The sequence below is a fragment of the Pan troglodytes genome, chromosome 3 (assembly GCF_028858775.2).
Source record: "Pan troglodytes isolate AG18354 chromosome 3, NHGRI_mPanTro3-v2.0_pri, whole genome shotgun sequence".
Classification (NCBI taxonomy): Eukaryota; Metazoa; Chordata; class Mammalia; order Primates; family Hominidae; genus Pan; species Pan troglodytes.
In genome coordinates this window covers 86965638-86979911 of record NC_072401.2, presented here as the reverse complement: position 1 = coordinate 86979911, position 14274 = coordinate 86965638, and the positions used below count along the sequence as shown (strand labels likewise).

Sequence of the window (14274 nt, the reverse complement as noted above, 5' to 3'; positions counted from 1 at the left end):
TGCCTGACTTTTTAACGATTGCCATTCTAACTGGTGTGAGATGGTATCTCATTGTGGTTTTGATTTGCATTTCTCTGATGGCCAGTGATGGTGAGCATTTTTTCATGTGTTTTTTGGCTGCATAAATGTCTTCTTTTGAGAAGTGTCTATTCATGTCCTTTGCCCACTTTTTGATGGGTTTTTTTTTTTCTTGTAAATTTGTTTGAGTTCATTGTAGATTCTGGATATTAGCCCTTTGTCAGATGAGTAGGTTGCGAAAATTTTCTCCCATTTTGTAGGATGCCTGTTCACTCTGATGGTAGTTTCTTTTGCTGTGCAGAAGCTCTTTAGTTTAATTAGATCCCATTTGTCAATTTTGTCTTTTGTTGCCATTGCTTTAGGTGTTTTAGACATGAAGTCCTTGCCCATGCCTATGTCCTGAATGGTAATGCCTAGGTTTTCTTCTAGGGTTTTTATGGTTTTAGGTCTAATGTTTAAGTCTTTAAAGGATACAGATTTTTTAACCCTTCTGAAGTTCTGTCTCTTGATCTATTAAAAAACATCTAATGAATAAAGTGTTGTGAGAATTAATAGAATAATAATATAAATAGAGTACTGAACACATTAAGACATAACAGTTCATAATAAACATTTACCCTTTTTCATCTTCCTGGAAAGCCACAATAGAGTGAAGGATTACTTATTAAAATACATCTTTAATTTTTATTAGCTAAACCATCTTTAATTGTCACTCTAAGAAAATATTTGAAACTGAGGAATAGTTTGAGTTAGTTACACTAGACAAGAAAACTTGTTATTTTAATTTCTGAGCTCAGTAATATTGCTAATGCATTTTACTAGAAAAAAATCAAAAATTTTCAAATTTTTTGACAGACATCAAAACAGGAAAGCTAGAAGAGTATCAACTGTGTGGAATGCAACATAATGTAAGTCCCCAGGGAAGCACCACACAACTCCTGTTTCTCAGTCCAGAATATTAAAGGAAACAACAGGTCAGAAACAAAAGTGCAGTTTCCGACCAGCCACATAAAATAATCAGAGACACATAAACTTGGAAAGACAACAAATATTGCTTCTTAAATTATTACTTCTAAGATAAAATCAAATTATATAATTTGAAATAGCTTAGTGAAAAATATGTTGAAACTTTTCAATTCAGACCATTACCTGAGATCCATAAATGTTTTTGCAGGTTTTTTTCCCCCGGTAATACTAGGTTGTGTAATAGTAAGAGTTGAACGATTAAAGTATCTGACATTTAAATCAACCCCATTGTACACTTTTTGGATATTGACATAAAGAGTGTTACAGTCTCTGTAGGCATATCTTTGTAAACATAATTCATTGAAAAATGAATTAATCATACAATTTCAAGCAGTAAACTACAGTCTAATGTTTTAAAAATCCAGCCAAGTTTTCTATCTCATGAGTTTTGTATCTCATAATTTTGGATGGAAAGGGCTTCAAAGGGAGCAGTCTGATTGTCCATATCTTTAAAATATTCTCAAGCAGTTTAAAGAGTCAAAAACAGAGATAACATCTTAAATAAACACTATATTTATCAAAATTGCATGTAAAATGATGATTCTTTAAAGAGGCATTTTTGAAAATGTATTTTAGATAAGCCATAGTGTCATTATTTGTGGTAATGACTAAAACTGGCTTCAAGATTTTTACTTCAATATTCAAAATTCAGGCTAAGATAGAAAACAGAATATTTACAAATCTTCTCATAGGTTGAAAATGGAATTACTGCTCATTTTCCCGTAGGATACTCTAAAGATCGAGTGTCTCATTTCCAAAATATCTTTGGATATTGCAATGCAAATTTCATAGGCAAATTCAATGACTTGGGAAACAAAGTATTAGCTCATTGAAAGAATTATGATAACTTAATTTTTAAAAAGCAGGAACTTTTGTGGGGCTACACAAAACTTCTAGAAACCTGGGATTAAATAACAACTCTGAAGCCATCAGCTTCTTCTCTTCATTTGATAGAGGAAGTACAGAAAGAAGGGACTAATACAAGGTAACGCAACTCATTAATAGAAGAATAAAGTCCATAACCCAAAAGTACCTTTGGCTTATTTACCACCACATGTATTTTATATATGTATAAAACAGAAATTGACAGGTAGAAAATCTCCTTTAAAATCTAGAGAAAATGTAACTGTTAAATACTGGAATTTAAAAAAAACTAGGAAAAGTTTCAAAATAGACACAGAAATTTAGCACTGAAAAACTGTTCAAAAATTGTATTAGAATCTTACTGCTAATGTTTTCTGCCTCCCTGGAGAAGATTATGAATGTTAAAAAACACAGTTAAGTTAGAGCTACGTTGGTTTATTCAAATAATCAGTGCACCCTTCAAGCAAGGCCAGTACTACAGCATTTACAACTCATGTCTAAGTCAGTGAGCTCTTATCCATAGATTCAATTCTTTATCTTAAATTTTCTCAGGATTGGCCACAAAGTAGAACAAGTTTATCTGTACTATTTTATTTCTAAACATGAGTGAAGAATTACATATTATTTAAGCATCTGTAATCCCATATCTAGAAAAACATGTTTAAGTAGAAATTCAGGTTCACAAAGATGAGTTAAGGATTCTGCTAATAAATAGAATTGATTCTATTAATCTTTTCTAACTATGTGACATGAACATAAACAATAAGTCAGAAGAGAAATAATTTATCATAAGTTAAAATATATGTAATGCTTATTATGCTATATTTTAGTACTTTAATATTTTAAAATATTAAAATCATATTTGTGTATATGGCAAGGTACCTAGCTCATAAGCAGTATAGAATATTATTTCAAGTTAATAATCATAAGAAATCAGAAACAGGAAGGATTTTTACAATTGTGGAAAAATTCTTTGATGAGAAAATATTAGCTCCACTTATCTGGGACAATAAAAAGTATGTACATTTGATTTATAAGCTGTAGTTTCAAAAATATAAGAGTATAACATAGGTTTTTGTAATGAGATGTTAAGTAGGAATTATTCTATTGTCTCTGACAGGTTGCTGGAATCTAAAAGCTAAAATGAAGAGGTACTAAGTGCCTTACTCTTCTACGAGACAACAGAACAACAGAATAGAACCAAACCCAGTCAGATACGATCACTGTGGCCAGAACCACTATCTGTCCTCCCCTTCCGGCTACAGGCAAAACATCTGAAAGGAGAGTCCATAACTCCCTTGAGTCAAGGAAGATAAAACTCCAGCAGTCACTGGCAACTGGAGAGACTGGGAGTTCATGCCTCAGTTTGTCACGTGCTGAGGCTGCTTTGCACTTATCCTTGAGTAATAGACAAAAGAACTGGAAAAAGTTCGTAGAGCAAAGAAAATTTTGGGGCCATGTGGAGGGGCCTGCAACACCATATTTGTCATGGCAACCATGTATGGATTTCTAGGGAGTTCATGTGAAATAATGAAAAGTGTGTCCCCAGGTGATAGGACTTTAGCAAGAAGCTGTGGGGTGTACTGCCAATTCTGAGAGCTGAAAGGTGAAGAAAAAGGACAAGATAGGTTATTTTTGTCATATTTAACATCTGGGAAGTCGAGATGGTCATCAACAGCCACAAATTAGCCAGAAAGGCAGAAACAACCAATATGGACATGTAGTCCCCAACAGCAACAGGCTCTTAGGCAGAGATTCATTTGTCTTTGCTCACCTGTTCTCCTCACCAGTTCTCAGTAACAGAGACTTCAAAGACAAGGAAAGATTATCCAGCTCACGGTTTCTCTGCCTAGGTCTCTCTCTCTCTCTCTCCATCACCCTCCCCCCCCAACACACACACAAACACATACACAGGGTGTGGAGGGACGCAGATGAGATTTAAACCAAGTGTGAGGCTTGAGTTTTAAATTAGATTGAAATTGAATAAAAATGATCGGCATAGTTCCTCAAAAGGTTAAACATACAGTTACCATATGACACAGTCACTCCACTCCTAGGTGTATGCTCAAGAGAAATGAAAACATATGGCTACAAAAACACTTGTAAATGAATATTCAGAGCAGCATTATTTATAATAACCAAAAAGTGTAAACAACCCATATGTCCATCAACCGACAAATGGATTTTAAAAAGTGTTATATTAATACAATGGAATATTTTTCAACAAAAGAAGAAACAAAGTATTGATAGCATGTTACAACATGAATGAACCTGGAAAATATTATGCTAAAAGAAAAAAGCCAAATTTCAGAAAGTGAGAACAATAATTTTTGTATCTGGATTGCTTCCTTGTACATAAAAAGTGATCAAAACACTCTAAAATTGTAATTTCATAGTTTATAATTGATAAATAGTCACCAAATGAATGAACATATGGTGACAGCTCTAAAAAACGAGAAGCAGCTGGATTTAGGCAAGATAAAGCTAAAGAAGAGAAGACATGAAAATTGAATAGCAAAAAAAAAAAAAAACCTAAAAGAGAACAAGTAACAAATGGCTACGAAATATTTAATATATCAAGGGCAAAAAAATAGGCTTTTAAAACACATTGCTGTAAACACCAAAAATGTAAATATTCAAATTTATTTTTACTCATTTGTTTTTTCCCCTAAAGTTTCTTCTCCTCTAGTTGGTATAATGGAAATTTTCCTGAGTTTGTGCACATGAGATAGTCTGAATATGGACTACCTGGTTCCATATATTGAATTGCATCACAAATACAAAAGCCTTCAGTTAATAAGAGTAGATGTGAGAATAGAACTCAAGGAATTCAACTCCAATAGTTCTCCCTTCAACTGGTGCTGAGAAACCAGAAAACCAGTGCTGTCTCTGGGGTAGCCGGTTTTGCAAAGAGAATTCTTCAAGTCTCCTTGGCTGTCATCATAACCATTTTGATAAACTCTGAAGGAGCCCAAAAAAGTAATGTAAACAAAGAGAAAAGGCATACTACAAAGGAGAGTATTGTTCTGAAATCTTTCCATGTAATAAGTTCAATGTTTGACAGCATAGGTGACAAGTGAAAACAAGTTATCTTCTGCTCTGAAGTTAGCATGACCAACGAAAAGCACCTCCCTGTAAATCTTACATAGTCTGATCATCTATTATTCCCTTCATTATACAATTAATAAAGTATATATTATAGATCTTAACTTCTAAACTGCTGTGTTAATGTATCCTGATGGACAAAGATGGTACAAATGATGATGATGATGATAGTAACATCAATAGCTAATATTTATTAACTGCTTTATATATGGACAGGTACTGTGTAAGCATTCTAGAAACATTATTTCATGTATTGTTAACAACTATTCTGAGATAGGTATTTTATGATGTATATTTTACAGATGAGAATAATGAATTTTATGAACTTAGCCAAGCCCTATAGCTAGTAGTGAGTCTAGACTGAACCCAGGCAGACTGATTCTAGAAACTGCACAAAAAAACAAGTGGACTCAACTGCCTCCCAGGGAAGTGCCTATACCGGACAAATCAATTCTGGAGAAAATTATGAGCGTGAAAATGGTCTCACATGCTGTGATCCCTCTGCCCATCAATCTCTTTTTGTGCAAGATATCCTCTGTGCTTTTCCATCTCAGGTGCCCTCTCCAGCAGCGACAGATTTTCTTAGCTCTTCCTCCTACAGTCAAAAGCGACCTGAGGAGCATTCCTGTAATTCCTACTTACACGCTAATGGAATGATGGCAGGTCAAGTATTTATCTATAGCATAGTTGCTTTTCATAATTTTTCCAGGGACTAGATAATAATATAAAATAGTCAATTATAGGAGTTGCAGGACTGCCACGGAATGCCTTTTCAGATAGGCAGGCATTTTGGATTCCTTCACAGTGAACTGTACATAGAATGAGTTCTGTTTTAACTGTTTAGCTTTAAGTCTAATAAACCAAGAAAAATGGGCATATAAAGGCAGGGAAAATGTAAGGTCCCAAGATAAAATCTAAGATATTTACCACTGCTTTCTGGACTCTTAACAAACTTGCCTCTGCTTTCTTCTCCAAATCTCTCTCTCTTCTTGTCCTCTTTCTTAGGTATGGGAATACTTGACCATTATCAATTTCTAACAACTTACAAAAGGGCCATGGCCTACACCTTTTCTTTGCCATAAATACCACTCCAGCAGCTACGGATACCATCCTTCATTTCTCAGGTTAAATTATTCCTTTGAGAAGCTCTCTCTGAACCTTGAAGTGGTGGTAGGGGCTCCTCCTATGATTTCCAATGGTTCCCTATTTTATCTTTATTAAAATACTTATTACACTGTATAATAACTATAATTATGCCTAATACCCACTGGAATTTAACTCCTTCTTCACAAATGCTTTGTATTACTTTAGTCACATATAGCAGACAGTTCCCACTCTCGCACTCCTCTGCTCCCAGGATCAATCTAGGCTCCAAGTCCAGCCTCCTTTGCAGTTAGATGTGCTCATGTGACTCAGTACTATCTAACTAACAAAATGTGAACAGAAGTGACAAGGGCCACTACCATGTCTGGTCCATCTGATCCTTCTAGGCAATACGCTATTTTATATTCCCATGGTGAATTTGGAAGCCAAAAGTTAAAATTGCAAAATCACTGGCAGCCTAGGTTTCTAAATAGTTGTTTGAAGCAAACTTTCCTTACTTACCTAGAATAATTTTGGACTTTCACCTGAGCTGCTTCTTTCTAAATCTTTATTTTGAGGGATCTATTATATATATATATATTTTTTTCCCATGATATATATTATAAATATAAATATATATATTTCCTAGAATCTAGAATAATACTTGTAGGTACATTAGAAATCTATAAATATGTGTTCACTTAAAAAATCAAATGAATGAGTAGTATTAATATCTTAAACAATAAATTCTATTTTTCTCATATTAATTTATAAAAATACTAATGTTTATTTCATGCTTACCATGTATCATTGCTTTCCAAAATCAGATACATAAAGTATCTCATTTAATCCCCAAAATAATGTTATGAAGTATTTACTATCATAATCTTATTATACAGTTTAGTAAATTGAAGCTTAGACCAGCTAACTCATTTGCCCAATGTATCCGAATTAGTAACTATATGAGCTAAGATTCAATTCGAATAATTTTATTCTAAAGCCTATGTCTTTACTCTTAAAACAGTTATTCCTATATTGCTGTGTAGAGGAAAGCAATAAAATTTTAAATAACAGTGGAATAAAATAATATTTTATATGAATAATACTTTCACTTTATATAATCATTTCTAGGAAAGTGCTAAGAGTTTCTAAGAATTTATGATGACACACAGTACCATCTTAGTGTCTTTTTAAACACCAAAAGAATCAGATGCTACACAGAAAGTTAGTTTTAGATTTGAGGATGATATCTAAGTTTCAAGGTTTCTAGTATTATTTTAAATGCTTCATCGAGGCTTTGGCTTCATAAATGTTAACGGGACAGCAATTGCCTTAGAGATTTCTAGATTTCATTAACACACGAGTTTCATTAAATATATAAAATTAGAACTTACTTTTTTTTTTTTTTTTGAGATGGAGTCTCGCTCTGTCGCCCAGGCTGGAGTGCAGTGGCGCGATCTCTCCTCACTGCAAGCTCCGCCTCCCGGGTTCGCGCCATTTTCCTGCCTCAGCCTCCGGAGTAGGTGGTACTACAGGCGCCCGCCACCATGCCCGGCTAATTTTGTTTTTGTATTTTTAGTAGAGACGGGGTTTCACCGTGTTAGCCAGGATAGTCTCGATCTCCTGACCTCGTGATCCACCCGCCTCGGCCTCCCAAAGTGCTGGGATTACAGGCGTGAGCCACTGCGCCCAGCCTAGAGCTTACTCTTAAATCAGCAATCAATCCTTGCACATTTAGAGGTCAGCCCTCAGGTTATAATTCACTCAGAATCACTTTGTCCTCTAAGTTAAGAAAATCCATTGTGATCTAATATAGTGTCATCTAGATCAGGCACAGAAAAAACCTTCCCCACATAATTGGATCAATATCTGTTGTAGAAAGTCTAGACCACATTAATTGGGTTGGTGCTTATTTAGATTTTAGTCATTTTATCAGGAGTTTCAGACTGGCTTCTAAAAATCGATGCCCTGCTGTGTCAAATTCTAGCACAGGGGTATGTCAGAGGCTTTCTCTAGTATGGCCAAGCTTGAGACTTAGCTTTTATTTAAGTAATAATATGCTACATAATAGAAGTAAAATAGGTGGGCCTGAAAAACCATTAGGAAAATTTATCACTGGATTCACTTAACAAAACCTGCACAATTGCCTCATTTTTAAGATAACTATAATCATACTTCATCTCTGACTTGGCTGCTCCCCCCATGTTATTGTATTGACAAGGCCATGGTCATTTGTCATGATTGATGAAACATGCCAGAACAGATATTGTCATGAATTCAGTTCAAATGTGTTTTAAAACCCTTTCTAATAGGTATCCAAAGTCCTTTGGGGTGTGCGGTGTAGGAGGAAGATTCTTTTTTATAGATTCTTCTGTACAGTATGATTTTACACTTTTTCCTCTGCATGTAAATACAATGAAATTTGTAAGATAAAATACAAAAGATATTACTTAAAAACTGGAAAAATTCAGCACTATAAAATGTTTATAGTAGTGGCCTGTGAGTGACAAGAATTATAGATGTATTAATGTACTTTCAAAAATGGCCTGCATGCATCACCTTCCTGTTTGTTTTTATAAAAACAATCAAAATCAACTTTATTTTTTAAATATGCTCTGGATAAAATCTGTATAAGTGCAAATACTTGTAGACAATGGATTCTGGAGACGGTTTTCTCCTAGATGAACTAAAGCTCCTTTTTTTAATTAAAAAAATTACAGGATAATGAGGATGTTTAGTTTGATTTATATTAAATATTAAATAGCTATATTATGAGATAAGCCTCTCATATTGCCAGGTATTGTTGGCTAAGCACTGGGAAGTCATTGTTTACAAATCAGGTACTGTCTCCAGAGAGCGGAGAGCCTTGAGGCACCTTTGCCTTTTGCTCAAAAAGAAAATACAAGAAAAGTGGCATTGAAACTTTCTAAGTTCTCAAATTTGGGCAGGTTGTTGAATATTTGGAAGGCAAGGTGCAAGTTGAATAAGAACATGAAACATTCATAGTAAGTTCCAATATTTAAGTACATAATGCACTAAATCAGATATAGTGTGTTCTCATAGCAATATGAAGACAGAGACGTAAGGAAAATCTAATTGAGAAACTCATATTTATTAACTTAGGTTTTCAATGTATTAGGAAACAACTGTCATGATTCCTTTCTGAGATTAACATAGTTGTGTAGTTTGAGTATCACAGATGCTCTGGAAATAGCTTCTCACTGCCTACTAAGGAACCCCTTTTCCATTGGGGCCCCCCGTTTCTCTCTAACTGCATTCTTGCCGTACATTCACCCTTGCAATATGGAGCTATCTATAGATATCTATTTTACAACTCCATGTCTTTCCTCTGCTCTGAATTCCTTTCCCCAATTTATCTACCTGGAAAACTCACATCTACCTTCAAAATCCCAGGTCAGGGTCACCTCTTGCCTTATGCAGCCCTTCCCAAGCCCTCTAGACAGTCCTCACTCACTCCTTGCCACTAACTGTACCTGTGTACTCATAGCATCAGCATTTTCAGGGTAGCCTGTTATTATTATAATTTTGCTTTCCTTCAACAGATGAGCAGTTTTTCATAATAAGGATAATGATGGAGTTTGATTTGACTCTTTTTATTGAGTAAAACAACTCAGTGAAAATTTACTATAATAAATTAAGAACTTTAACCAAGGACAAGAAGGACACACATTTCATGGGTTTTATACTCTCATTTTAGAAGTGCCTTCTAAGAAAGTAAAAAAACAAAAAGCAAGTTAAGATTATTGAATCTTTCCAGCTGGTTAGGAATGTTTAAAAGAAAGAATTTTTAAAATTTTACTCATGATATTTTCTCCATATTATTGAAATAGATCGCATCAAAATATATGAAGACCAAGGACATTCTTACGTTGGAAGCACTGAAGTGAAAAGAAAAAAGCAAGAAATACCTCTGACTAAAAGCAAAGGTAAAGGAAAGTTGAGGACTAATGAGAAGGCAAGGATGAGGCAGAGGAAGCACTGGATCTAGAAGCAAGAAAGTGACTCCTAGCTCCTTATCTGTCACTTATTAACAATGTCCTTTTGGCTGTTACACACAGATACACACACAACCACACACATGTAATCATAAACACACAAATACAAAATGACAGGTTTTAGGACAAATTATTTTCCACTTTCAACATTTTTCAAGGTGCTCAATTATTCTCCATTTAGATGTTCTGATTCTTTAAAAGATATTCTACAATATATCACTGCAGGTCTTATTTAATGTGGCTTAAACTTTGTTGTTTTAAATAGCATGATTTTGATAGATGGGAGTTGAGAACAGTATCACTCATGGTGCCTTGGTCCTGGCCCTGCTGCTGCATGGCTCTAGACACGTTCCACTGACTCATTAACTCATTCAAAAATATGCTATTAACAGTTACCATGTGCCAGGCATCTACTCTCACTTGGTCTATTTTAAGGGAAGAAATTAGGCCACTCATAGAACAATATAGAATGTTTGTATATTACAAAGTTCCCTCTGATACAGAAATTGTCAGTTCTTAATCTGAATTTGTATGCATGTGTTTAAACATCAGGGCAAAACATTAAAAAGCTCAATGTTAAAATTCTCAGTGCTTGAATTGTACGAAAGTTAGTTAAAAAAGATAATTCAAAGTTATTTCTCCCAAGGCTGGGCGCAGTGACTCACGCCTGTAATCCTAGCACTTTGGGAGGCTGAGGCGGGTGGATCATCTGAGGTCAGGAGTTCAAGACCAGCATGGCCAACACGGTGAAACCCGTCTCTACTAAAAATACAAAAAATTAGCCGGGTGTGGTGGCGCACTCATGTAGTCCCAGCTACTTGGGGTCCTGAGACAGGAGAATCGCTTGAACCCAGGAGGCAGAGGTTGCAGTGAGCCGAGATCGCACCACCGCACTCCAGCCTGGGCTACAGAGTGAGACTCCATCTCAAAAAAAAAAAAAAAAAAAAAAGAAAGAAAAAAGAATAAAGTTATTTATCCTACATTTTAACTGCTTTATTAATCACAAATCTTTAACAAATAATACATAGAATGAAAAATTTAAAAACATTTTTAGGGGGATGGTGATGGTCTATGTTTGGTTTGTAAAAGAATTAGTACTTTTTGGTCAATACAAGTCTATTTTGTTAATTTTAGTTATAGTAAGTCTACAAATACTAGTAATACTAGTAACATGCTAATGTAAAAATACTATTTATCTTGGAAATACTATGAATTAATGTAATTTTCATTTTGAGGTAGATTTTCATTTGAATTAATCTGGAGTTTTTACATTTTAAAATATATATTTTCAACTTTTTAATCAATATAACCACTAGAGTGCCTGCTAGTCATGAAGATACAGTGGATCCAAGACTGTGGTCCATGTTTCTCAAATTTGAGAATGTGCAAATGTCAGAGAATGTGCACATGAATTCTAGTTTGAGGAACTCTGCCCTAAATTATTCAAAAAAGATATTATCATATCGCCTGGGATATGGCCCTCTATGTATTTTTTCACAGATAGTATTCACTGTGTTCCTCCGTAACGAAGTCCCCACATTGGACCCCCTAAATTCTGTCTTTTCACATTAACCTGGTTCCTTTCTCTGAGTTTGGTAAAAATAATTTTATATTCAAGATAATACCTTAATCTGATTATTAGATAATTATAAAACAAGGTGCAATTAGAAAAGAACCATGGAGGGTAAGATAGGAGACAAAAAACTCCATTAATTTGCCTATGATCTTGATTACATCACTTCATATCTCTAAGCCACAGTTTCCTCCTCTGTAAAAATAATCCCCATATTCCCCACTGGTTTGCAATGACAAATGAAATAACAGATATGGAAAGTACTATAACTGTCATGATACCAATATGGGACCTTCTTAATTTACTTACAATGTCTTGGGCTAAAGCTATACGAACTCAGACTTACTTGAGACAAATTATTAAACCACTGTTTGTTTAACTTTGGGTAATCTGCATTACACATAAACCTTGGTGTTCATGCACAAAGAAGGTTAACAATACCTACCTCATAGGATTATTTTAAGTATTTCATAAGATAATATATGTAATTTTTAGCCTGATGTCCAGCCTTGGTAAATGCCTAAAAAGTAGTAGCAATTTCAAAAAAAAGACCAAGGTTTGTAGCATGTATTTTTGTTGCTATTTTTAGGGAGTTCAATTAGAGGAATGAGAACATCATGAAATTATAATGCCTTAGGAATTTAAAATACTAAAGCAGAGACCTGGTCCAAATTCCTAATTAAGTTCTTTAACACAAGAGGAAATAGCCTCAAGAACATACTGTTAGGGTTGTTTATATAAACGAATCTAAAATGTTTCTTCTCTCATGTATGTATCCTATAGATGTAGATGAAAAACACACACATAAGTGATGCCTCAGTTTGCATATCCTCTCATCAACTGATAAGCCATGATGAATCTGAGAAAACTGTTGCAACTATGGAAATGCAGATGAAGATTATTCTTCTCTCTCATTGCAGTCTTGAGACTTGTGGTTGAGAAAATAAGTAAATAAGCAAATAAAGAACCACTAAGGAACTACAAAGCAACAGAGACTATTCACAGAAGGATTGGTACATTATGTATGCTGGTTGAATGTATCAGTGTCATTTGGTTTAGCACCACATCCATATTTTATGTGAGTTAAGGTATGGAGGGAAACCTCTGAGAATTGATACTGAAAATGTCTCATAAATTACTGAAAGTTGTGCCTACAGTTCTTCCTTCAAACCTGTGCTTTCCATTTACTCCTGAGAAAAAGAAAGATGTTTTGGCTATGATATATCTTTTAGCAGATGTCTATTAAAATTTTCTCATGAACTAAGTTTGCCAGAGGAACTGAGACCTTCTCCTCTGGCTTAGTAAATATTAAAATTAATATTAGACAAGTATAATTTGCCTCTTAGCCTCAATTAGCAATTTTATTATCTCCAACTCAAAGCAAGCAATGGGTAAAAGGGTGAAAGATGACAATGAACTGAAGGAGACCAGGGAGCTTTGGGTGGTCTCAGTCCCAATCGGTTTCTAGCAAATCCCTCTATTTCTTGGCTTTCTTAGGCCCTTAATGCTTTACATTTTCTCCTACTCACCAAGGGCTTGGTTTCATCTTCATCTTTGAAATAATAGAGCTGATCCCCCTTGAGCACAAACCAGCGAGTATGCCAAGTCTTGACAAAGCCTCCTTGCTTCCTCAGCCACCCACACTTGATGGCATTCTGCCGCCCTTGGCCTTGTTGGGGGTTCTCCGTGGAGTCATTGTTCTCCTCCATTATCAAGCTGATGGACTTTCCTAGTTAGCAAACAAAAAGAAAGGAAAATAATGAGGTGCTCTGTTATATTCAACTCCCTTTTAAACCACTCTTCTCCAGAAAAAAAAAAGAGAGAGAGGAAAGAAAGAAAGAAAGAAAGAGAAAGAAAGAAAAAGAAAGAAAGAAAGAAGAAAGAAAAAAAGAAAGAGAGAGAGAGAAAGAGAAAGAGAGAGAGAGCAAGGGAAGTAAAGGTAAGGAAAGGGGAAGGGGAAGGGAGTGGGAGAAGGGGTGAAAAATGTTCCTCAACTCATTGGCCAAATTTCTAGACACAAACCACAGACCTGGCAACAATATGCCCAGAGGAAACATGGAGAGAGCTTGTTGTGCCCTCCTGCCTTCCTAAATGAATTCAGCAGCTGAGTGGTGCTCTTTGTCCCTAAGTAGAACTGAAAAATGAGAAAGTTCTAGAGGTAATGTGTGAAGAAGGAATTTCTAAAAATAACCCAAGTAGAACTGAAAAATGAGAAAGTTCTAGAGGCAATGTGTGAAGAAGGAATTTCTATAAACAAACTAAAACATAACTCTCAAGATTATGGCCTCTGTGTCTGTTGGGCACAGTCTAGGACAGGCCCCTGCAGGCCTAGGTTTACCTGAGCAAGAGCTAGCCTGACGTGTGTCCCCATTTCAAGAGACTATTCAGAAAATCTTAATGGAAGACATTTGTCTTACATAGGTGAACATATCTCAAGATGTTTCTACCCTCTGTTTCCCAGACTATTCCCTCGACAATTTCTTTGGCTGGTCAGGGATTCGTACAGCTGAAAAAGTTTAAGAGAAAACAAACAAACAAAAACAAAACATCTGCTTTTGCTAGTTTTTTCTATAGTTTTTTCCTTTCTCC

At 35.1% G+C, this 14274-nt stretch overlaps 1 protein-coding gene across 5 annotated transcripts in view; it reads right to left on the bottom strand.

The window, feature by feature from the left end:
- Positions 1–14274, bottom strand: part of ARHGAP24 (Rho GTPase activating protein 24) — an 859252-nt gene that overhangs the window by 418116 nt on the left and 426862 nt on the right. For 4 of the 5 annotated variants that reach the window (XM_063808953.1, XM_001144292.8, XM_016951816.4 and 1 more), the window contains exon 2: positions 13215–13414. In XM_063808953.1, coding sequence (XP_063665023.1) covers positions 13215–13394 — 180 coding nt within the window. In that variant the 5' untranslated portion in view covers positions 13395–13414. Of the gene's footprint in view, positions 1–13214; positions 13415–13714; positions 13805–14274 lie in introns of those variants that run through there. The other variant, XM_016951813.4, reaches the window with a different exon arrangement.